This window comes from Phaenicophaeus curvirostris, chromosome 1 (assembly GCF_032191515.1).
Source record: "Phaenicophaeus curvirostris isolate KB17595 chromosome 1, BPBGC_Pcur_1.0, whole genome shotgun sequence".
NCBI lineage: Eukaryota > Metazoa > Chordata > Aves > Cuculiformes > Cuculidae > Phaenicophaeus > Phaenicophaeus curvirostris.
The window spans coordinates 85,177,048-85,187,404 of NC_091392.1; the positions used below are offsets into that span (position 1 = coordinate 85,177,048).

Here is a 10,357-nt window from a genome sequence, read left to right on the forward strand (position 1 = left end):
AATCAGAAGTCTCACATTCCAATCATTCTCTTGCAAGGGACACAATTTTCCCTTTGTTTGAGGTGCTATCAGTATAATTCTCGGTTAGCATGTTTCACCATTTTCTGAAGAAGATTTGTGACATGAGCAGGTAGAATAAAGTTAACATATATTTCAGGGGTATAAGAGCACATGAACTGCCTTGGGTATGTCATTCATGTGCTAAAACACAGACCACAATAAATCACATAACATCAGAGAGTAAATTTTCCAGCTCTGATAGCGAGACCAACTCTATAGCCCCAGATCACCATCACTTGCCTGCTGGGAATACACAGGGAAATACATCAGGACAAATTATTTCCCCAAAGTCATTCAGGCCTTAGATGTTTGCTGGGGATCTCCCGAAGTACACAAGCTAGCTCTAGGTGTTTATCAGTGACAAGAAGATTATTGCTACAGGTTAGATTAGACTGGCCAGCTTCCCTGTGCTCTGTCTTGGCCAGACCACTCCAAGAGTTTGCACTTCTGCATTCTCTGAGTGGTGAGGTGATGTGGACTGTCCCCTGCTCTTCTCGGCAACGAAGGCTCAGAACAACATTTTGTGGGATCAGCCAGCCTAGGCAACTAGTTCCTGCTTGTTTACTAAACCACCCAGCCAGGGTCAATGTGGTAACACTGGAGTAGGTGGTATAAGTTTCCTTAATATATGTGTGAACCACCACTTTGGGCTCCAGCAGCTGCTTTGCACACAGTTCTTGACAAGACTTTTTTTTCCAGCATGATGACTCAACTCTTTCCTACTAGGAAAATTATTAAGCTTTGGCAAGTTTACTACTCTCTCTTCAACAGGCAGTGTTGCCTATAGGATATAGAGCTCATCTTTTCCACATTGAGATGAAGCAGAACAGTTTACAGCAATGCTACTGCATCAGATCATGACCACTACATCTAGCACCCACACTCAAGCAGCATACTAACATTACACCCTTTGATACATTTCCCTTTTAAGTTGCTGGATACATACAAACTCTATTTTGTCGCTGAAAAGAGCAGCTTCATGTGTTTAGGGTAGTGATGCACAAAATATGTAGTAAGCAACTTTTGAATTAAGCAGGGAAGCAAAGAAAATCTTTGTTTCTCTCACAGAAACATCTACCCTGCCTCTGTAATGGCACATTGAGTACTGTAACTTCAAAAATATCAAATATTCCATCATGTAAGGAAGGAGGGAAACATGTGCATCTGCCAGAACAAGGGTAACAATTTAGAGTACCATTTGTCTAATGCCTCTCACTCCCCCATCACAAGACTGAGGTCATCTTGCACAGCATGGAGAAAGCTGGGTTCCAGCAGTACCACAGAACAGGACATTTATAACAGTACTTCCACTAACATGACAACAGCAACAGAGGAAGAACAAAGTCATAAAGGTTGGAAAAGATCTCTAAGATCATCCAGTCCAACCACCAGTCAAACACCACTGTGCCACCAAACAAAAGTGCCATGTCTACGCTTTTTGAACACTCCCCGGGATGGAGACTCACCACTTCCCTGCACAGCCTATTCCAATGCTTCTCCACTCTTTCGGTGAAGAATTTTTTTCATAATATCCAATCTAAACATCCCCTGATCCAACTTGAGGCCATTTCCTCTTGTCCTATCACTTGTTACTTGTGAGGATATACCAGCACCCACCTCACTACAACCCCCGTTCAGGCAGTTGTAGTGAGCAATAAGGTCTCCCCTCAGCCTCCTTTTTTTCCAGGCTAAATAACCCCACCTCGCCCCCAGCTGCTCCTCAGACTTGTGCTCCAGACCTTCACCAGTTTCACTGCCCTCCTCTGGACATCCTTCTTCAGTTCCTCTCAATTTTTACCATTATACAAGTTCCTTATAGAACTGAAAGGGTACATACTGCCACTTGCTTAAACATAGCTATTTTGCTGTTTCGGTATCAGACACTGCAAATTTAAGTGTGGTATTCTAGAAACTTAGGGATGTTACCCAAAACAACTGTAAGGCTTTTATAAGAAGGTAAACTGAGGGGTTGAAGTAAAGGAGTTTCAGGTGAGAAGCAGATGGTAGATGTTGCCCAGCTCTAGTATCAGTTCTCCATTTAATTTCAGAAGAAAGAGTTTACACCTTGAAAAGGGACAATATGAGCTTCGTCATTGCTTCCATGGGATCACACTGGCTCTGCTAATCTCCATACAAGTTTCCACAACAGATATTACAAGGTCCTGAAGACTGGAATTTCTCCAGCATTACTTAACTGAAAGGTTAGAGCTTGTCAGAGCTCTGGAGGGGATCAGAAGCAAGTGTGCTTTTTAGAGTCCAGTTATCTTTGATCCTAGAGCAGGAGGAGCAGAAAGACTGCCACATGCCCCTAGCTTTTATTTAGCTTTGACCTGCTCAGTCCCCAGAGGTATGTAGAAGCATCAGCTCTTAGGACAGAGAGGGAAAGCATCAAGACTTTCAACCTGTAAATAACTTAAAGAGCAATTGCCAACCTTACTTCTCACCTCCTTGGCTCATGAATTGATGTATGCAGGGTGCCCTGATTTGGAGTAGCACAAACTGGAGTGCATCACAGAACAGACGAGCAGACTCTAGCTCAGATCAGACACTAACAGGCCTAGGATGGTGCCTTGACAGGTTTTCAAGTCAAGTTCAGACCAGATAATGGTCAGAGAAGGCAAAAATGGTTCTCTAGAAACTGTCAGTATAACGTAACTGAAAGCTGAATCATGTCTCACTTAACTGACTAATCTTCAGTAAGCTGAGTCAGATGTGTACATCCATGACGAAAAGAGAGCTCTGTGAGTAATACCTAAAACCAAACATTAGCGTGTACCCCGTCACTGCTTCTTCCCCGGCAGCGTACCTACACATGCATCAGTCAGTAAGCTCCACAAATACTTCGTCAGCACTATTTAGACACAAGAATTACTTAAGGCAAGCAATGTTTAGCATAACTTTATTTGCACAAGAACTTCAGAATCATTAAGGTCCAAAAACCCATTTATCCAAGAATGACAAGTGAACACCACAGTACAGAACAGTAGATAAAGTTATTGTGACCAATCTCACATTTGGGCTCATCACATTCAAATATTTCTAGTGCCTTGTTTTGCCAGCTCAAAAAAAAAAAAAAAGAGCTAACTGCTTTTAATAGTAAAAAATAATAATGAGATAAACACAGAAAATAAAGGTCTTTTAAATTTCAATGGGAAGTGCAATTTTAATCAGAAAGAGATAAGCCCAATCCAGACACTGAAGTGAGTGGCCACCTCTTCCAATATGAGTGAGAGGGGAAAAAAAAAAAAAAAGTGCTCCAACCTTACCCCCACTAAAGCTTCTACAGCTACAGTCCACCTTATAACTAGTTTTCATTGAAATTAAAGAACATATATGAAATACTCCATCATTTGTTAAATATGGTGAAATGTAAGACTTAGATGCAAATCCTAGAAGTATCACTATCCATTTGGCTTTCAAATTACACCAAGCTACCAGTGACTCTGGTCAACTTATTGCTTATTCGTTTGCCTAACAATTATGGCAGCCTGACTGAATGAGTTGAGTGAGAGGGACAGTAAACAAGGACTATCAGTACAGCGACAGCTTAGAATCGAAGCAGTTTGTCCAAGTTCACTTCTAAGAGGCTTTTCCCCCAGAACTCATATAATGATAATCAGATCACTACCAACATCAGTAGTAATTCTAGTGATCAGAAACCCACAAAGCCTAGGCACAGAACATACCAAATGCTTAACCCCAGAACTCAATCCCAAAATATGGGTCTAAGTTTCAAGAAAAAGCTTCAGGTATTTGAATCAGACTTCAATACTACTTACTGCTTTGTAGAAAAGATATTATTCCCGTTAAAATGAAGTATGAGGATCTTTCAAAAAGTGGTTACTCGAAAGCAAGCAGTAGTCTTCAACCTCCAGCTTAGTGGTTGGCTGAACTAGCTGAGCACAAACACAGCAACAATTAAATCTTGAGCTGAGGAAGCCTGAAGTATGCTTTATCCTACAATTTTTCAGAGTCACCACAGATCAATACAGGAATTTTACCAAAGTGACTAAAGGTTAGTCTAATACTAGGTCTCCTTGGTAGCATCTTTATCAAATAATAATAATAAAAAAAATTATCTTACAATACGGAAGTAACACCAATAAACTGTAAGTCAAGGGGGACTTGGCAATAAATATTGACAACAGATGCTTAACCTCAGACTGGTTTAGCTCAGAGCTTATAAGCCACAGGAAAACAGCTATTTTAAACCACATGGTCTAACTTACTAGAAGCCTAGTCCTGAGGAATGATGCACTGATATAAGACTTGCAGCCTAATGTTACTGCAGCTTTGTTTTGATGCCACTGCCCAGAGGGAATGCATCACAGTAATAGTCTGGAATAGTCTTTCTCTAACCTCCACTTGACACAGAAATAAGAAGCAGAGAATAGGGCACATTTGCAGAGGCATTGTTAAGTACTGAATGAAGTCAGAATCAAGCAGGCAGCTTAGACTTGGCCTAGGGTCATCACTATTCTCTTTCACCTAGCACTCATCATTATGTTACTCCTTGCTACAGGGGCCACTGTAAACCTGAACTTAAGCCACATTGCACACCCCAAATTAAGCCTCACGCAACACCAGGCTGCAAGGACAATTTGAAACAGAAAGGTGTAGTCTGCTTGCACCACAGTGATGAAAAGTACTGAATATTCCAGCTCTACCTGCCAATCACAGATTATTTTGAAGGGAATGAAACTAATAGTGTCTCAGTAATTTTATACAGTAGGGCCAATGCAGTAGGTAGTGTGCAGCTTCAGACTACTCAGGAGCTTGGCATCCAGGGGGCAGGCTACGAAGCATCAATATTTCCAATATGACAGAGAAACTTAAGAACCAGGCAGCAGGGACAGCAGGCCTGCAAAGCTTAAACCCAGGAAATCAGCTGTCTGAGAGCAGTCATTCAACGCAAAGCCTCCTTAGAGGCCTCAGCAACCAGTTACATTAGCAAAACCAGAATATTTATGGCAGGAAGCCTAAATCCTCCATAGCTCCATCTCAGCAGAAATCCTTGAGACTTTTTTTTCTAGCACTTCCGTTTCCAATTGATACACTTAGACTGATGTTTTACTAGTATATGAATGCCTTGGCTGCTGAACATCAGGCCATCTCAAGCTTGTGAGGACTTCTCTGGAGCACCTGACGACTTCTTCCACATCAGCCGACACACGAGAACAGTTTAAGATCAATCACGATATCACACAAGACAAATACAAGAGTCTAAACTATTTAATGTGTAAACCAAGCATGTCTGTCTGCAATACTTTACTTCTGTAATGGGTATAGCTTAGGTTGGCTTTAAAAAACAGTAATTTAAGAGATGATAGCAATTACCTACTCCTAAGCAAAAGACTTCCCTCCTTCTATTTCCGTGCAGAAGTTACTCACACCTAGGTTTACATTCTATCAGTAAGCCTGCACTAAGTTTAACACACACGACAACACTGGCATGATATTAGTTTTTAAAAAACCTTCCAAAAAGCAGAAGTCTTGGGTAAGAGATGCCTTGTTGGTAAGCCAAATCAAGCCCAAGCCACAGTTGACAAAAAAGGCTAGGTTCACTTTCAAGTTTAGCTACTTTGGCAGACTACTCCAGAAGCCTTTAATGAAAAAAAAAACAGACAAAAGACAATAAATTATTTGGCTATTTGCTACTAAAGTTGCTTACAAGACCAAAGCCTGAACAAAAGAGAAGCCTCACTGCTTTATTGAAGCAGTCTTCATTAAGCAGTTATGAGAAGTGAGAGAATTTGCAACGTAACTAGAAGGTTTTAGTCCTATGAGGAACAGGCAGTTTTTTTTACTGCTATTTAAGTGCCGCCTTGCTACTGTTTTCCACCTTGAGCAGCAACCATACATTGGTGTTTCACCTGCTTTACCACATAAGCTTATGTTTGTTTGATCAGGCACTTTGGTCTCACAAGTTTGTGAAGACAGCTAGAAGTCATAAAAAAGGTTTAGCAAAGAAGTATTCTTAAACATTGTACCAGTACATATTAAATAGCTCTAAAATTGGCCTTTCTAATCTACTTCTCTGGTTAAGCAAAGGAAACTCAAGATCCCTTGCTATGTGTATTTTACTATTGCAGTTCCGAGAAAATCATCCACTTAATGTACCAGCCTCTAATACCACTACATATGTAACTAGGGAATTTTTAACCTTCCTTATAAAGAACATAAGCAAGCAAGCTCAGTTTCAAAGCAGCAAGTTCAGCACACACCCTTTAGGAAGGTCAGCCCCCTACACCTCCAGGGGAGTACATACTCTGGAAGTGGCTCTTCTGAAAACAAGGCAGATTTTCACCACATACAGCCTCTGTGGAGAGCTCCGTTAAAGGTTTCTACACCTATTCAAATGTGGGGTAAGTTAAAGATGAAGATTTTGACTCTAACCACTCAAAATACCATTTCATACAGTGACCAGGTGATAGTGATAAACCAGTAAGTTCAACCCTTAAGCAGTGACAGAAAGACAAGCCATCAGGACCTGCCTGAAGCTGTACAAGAAGAAATTAATTTCAGGAGGCACTTCAGGAATTTATACAGTGGCAGGAGCGCACACTATCCTGCAACTTAGTGGTTTGAGGGTTTTGAAGGTTCTTTTTTCACTTGCTGTGGACCTGTGAGGAAGAAAGCTGGGCCAAGCCTCAGCGTAAGAGCTGCGCTACTTTCGAACCACACCAAAAATTGTTTTGAAAGATGCAGTCAGAAAGGCTTTATCTTGAACCTGAATGTAATAGCATTTTCCCATCCTAGCTATTCAAACTGTCGTTCCAATTCCATTTAAGGCTTCAAGTCTTCCCTTCAAAGATTTATCACATTAGTACATTTAAATTCCATTTTGGCACACATTTAGAGGATGCCACCTTCTGAATTTTTGTAGTCAAGAAAAAATTAGCCAGCTTATGATTTAGAGATTGACTTACTAATCCATCTTCAACTTCCAACTTGAGGCAGGACTGTATACGCCTAGGTACTACAGGAAACAACACTTAGGCCCTCTACAAGAGAGACAGTATCCATACGGTTACCAGTTCTACACAGCCAGAAAGCAGAAATGGCCCGAGCATGACCCAAGCCAACTCTTGCACAATTAGTTCAGTAGAAAGTCAGCCAGAACTGGTACTGAGATGTCATGAGATTAGGCAATAGAAAGCAGAGCTCTGCTGCTGTTCCAGGAGTGGCTTCTGCTTTGCTTAGGGCATTTTACAGCCTCTTCTCTGTTAAGTAACCCAGTTTACTGAGTACTCTACTTAGATCACAGTGTTAATAGCCACTGAAAGAACTAGTGCAGTTTTGCAAGTTCTTCTCTTAACATTTGGCTGCTGGTTCTCTTCTCCTAATGAGGAGTTAATAAGGGTTCTTGGCATTTGTAGAGATATTCTGAAAGGTTCATAGCAGGTCACCTAGTTGCATATTCCTACACCACACCAGCAAAAGGACAGTCCAATGCAGTTACATCTCCATTAGAAAACCTCCAACTGACAGTTATTTCTTGTCTATATATACTCAGTGTCTTGGCTTTCGGTAGTCTCTGCTCAAGGATGCTCAAGTGAAGCGATCAATTGCAAGGCAACCAAGTAGGGTAGGACTGGCTGTAGGGCACAGGAGCATTTGCAAGATAGTAATTGCTGAAGTTTACATCGCTAACATAAGGTGCTGGCTGGTAATAACAGGTAACATTAGTGGCATTAGGGATGATGTTTTGTTCTGCCAGCACTTTGAGCGCTAGCAGAGAAATCAAGTTGAGAGTCTGCCTTCGCTCATGTCCCATAAGACAGACTGTGCTCTCATTCACCACTCTGCGCAGAATCATGAGGTAGTCATATTTGCTCCTTTCATCTTTGGAGAAGTGGTTCTGGAGGTAGGTCTCTAGCTTGCGCTGCTGATCCAGGATGTCTGGGAAGTCTATGAAGAATCGGGAGCACATGTAGCGCTCTAATGTTTTGATCTCATGTTTATCCATGGGCCTGAAGTCTCGTACTAAAAGGTTACTATACTTCAGAAGCCCACCGCCTCTGATCTCTTCAGGATTTTTGGTAGCTATTAGTTTGTTCTGGAGGTGATCAAAAGCTGCTTCAAAGTCTCCATACATGCTCTCCCCAATCACAGTTGGATGGAAGTGCTCCGACATGGGAGCTTGCGAGTAGTCATAGTAAAAGAGCAGGGAGTCCAGTATGATTTGGAAGGAGTCCACACTGAACTCAAACTGTCGTCGTATGCATTCTACAAATTTCAGCTCCACATTCCTGCCATGTTTGTTGGAAAGCGAAATCAAGCTCCAACGGTCAGACTCTGTATATACTTTGACCAGCTTCTGGATGTAGGCTTCCTTCAGTGTTACTGGACTGATTTTTAGCTTGCTTACTCCTTCCGGCAAGAAATTCAAGAGGGATCGCAACACCACATCTCGAACCAACTGAAACTCCGCCTCACTTAGAAGAGAAACTTGAAAAATGAGATCCAGGTCTTTGCACCCCAGCCCATTATCCTTGACCAGGACATGACCAGCTGCAGAGCCATTCAGACGGACATCATGTACCACAATGCCTGCTTCACTCAGCCTGCTCCGAACAGTCTGAACAATGTCCTTCAGAGTTAACTTCAGCGTTGGGAAGTTACCTCGGCCATGGATTGGAACCACCTCTGTAAGAACCTCGTGCAGACGGCTGACCTGCTCCCAGTTCAGTACACTGCAAGACATGCAGTCTGTGTTACTTCTTTTGCTTGCCATCTTAAGGGTTTTTCTCTTCCAAAGAGACTGTAGGGAAGTGTAATAGAAAAAGACAAGTCAGGCTTCTACATTTCCTACATATATCCTATGTTCTGCTTTTCTGCCTATACACAGATGCCAATTAGAAAGAAATAATTCCATATACTAATGATTATCAGCAAGCCTTTCACCTGAAGTGATACTGAGCTTCTCTGTTGATGCAAGCAAAAAAAAAGTTAGTCATCATCATCCATTTTTGTTGGGGCAATGTTAAGTACTTCAGAAAAGCGGTCTGCATCAAAGTGAAATTATCAAAGGTAATTTTGAGCTTTGCCAAAGTTTAAGATCATCTGCAGCACCAGCTGAAGCCAGCAAGAACTGAAAAGCGCTTCTGAAAGTTAAGCGTTGAACTTGTTTCATTATATATGAAGTTCAAACTACTCTCTCTAACACACTGCAAGACACTCAGGTGTTAGTTTCAGGGCTTAGACATCCAGACCACTGCAAGCATTTTAATTATGCCAGAGAGACAAGATTTCTTCCTGTTCATAGAAGTTTTTCTTTTCTCAGCCATCCAGCATCTACCACTCATAGGATAAAGGCCAAGTACACCTCGCTCCTGCAAAAAGCTATAGTACTTCAGCATCCTGGACAGAATTTCAGCTGCACAGTCAGATAACACAACTACTTCATTTGCACTCCAGCCTTTGTAAGTAACTCTTTACCTCCCACATAAAGACAGGCTGAGAGAGTTGGGGTTGCTCAGCCTGGAGAAGAGAAGACTCCAAGGAGATCTTATAGCAACCTTCCAGTACCTGAAGAGACTACAGGAAAGCTGGGGAGTGACTTTGTAAAAAGGTATTGAGTGATAGGACTAGGAGGAATGGCTTTAAATTGGAGAGGGGCAGATTTAGACTAGACATAAGAAGGAATTTATTCACAATGAGGGTGATGAGGCACTGGCACAGGTTGTCCAGGGAACCTGTGGCTGCCCCACCCCTGGAGGTGCTCAAGGCCAGGTTGGATGGGCAGCCTGATCTAGTGGGAGGTGTCCCTGCCCACAGCAGGGAGGTTGGGAGTGGATGATCTTTAACGCCCTTTCCAACTCAAACCATTCTATGATTCTGATACATTGCATAATCAAACTACTTTTTTAGGAAGTATTCATACTTGCCCCAGCCTTGCTCATTTGTTGAGAGCAGGCAAACCTCTAGGAGCTGGCGTATTTTCAGATTATATGTATCTCTTTAACACTAAGAATCTCACTAGGCTTGAGAATCTCACTGATCAGACTTGGTCACAGCCTCATCCAAGCTCCTGCACTTGTTAAATCTTGACCAGATCATTCTCTTGTGCTTAAGTGGCTTGGGTTTTGAAGTATCCAGTTACTTACATATGTTCTACAGTCATACCACTCCAACTGGTATTAATACACTTTTGTCTTTTTAAATGTTCCAGGTTTCTATTATGGCCAGGTGCTTCCTGACAACTACAGAATAATTGAGGCCTCACCTTCTTCAGCCCCAAGTATTTGTGAAGACTGCAGCTGCCAAGGTCATACTAGACAGACCTAAGCCAGTT

The 10,357-nt window shown here is 41.9% G+C and overlaps 1 protein-coding gene across 1 annotated transcript; it reads right to left on the reverse strand.

Annotated features, from left to right (window-relative positions):
- Nucleotides 1–3,144: 3,144 nt before the first annotated feature.
- On the reverse strand, nt 3,145–8,846 carry TENT5C (terminal nucleotidyltransferase 5C). Its single transcript, XM_069866536.1, has one exon. It carries the CDS (start codon nt 8,795–8,797, stop codon nt 7,625–7,627), a length of 1,173 nt encoding a protein of 390 aa, XP_069722637.1. The 5' UTR covers nt 8,798–8,846; the 3' UTR covers nt 3,145–7,624.
- Between the last annotated feature and the right edge of the window lie 1,511 nt (nt 8,847–10,357).

Coding starts and splice junctions, on each gene's coding strand:
- TENT5C (XM_069866536.1), bottom strand. CDS start 8,797: ATGGCAAGCAAAAGAAGTAACACAGACTGCATGTCTTGCAGTGTACTG.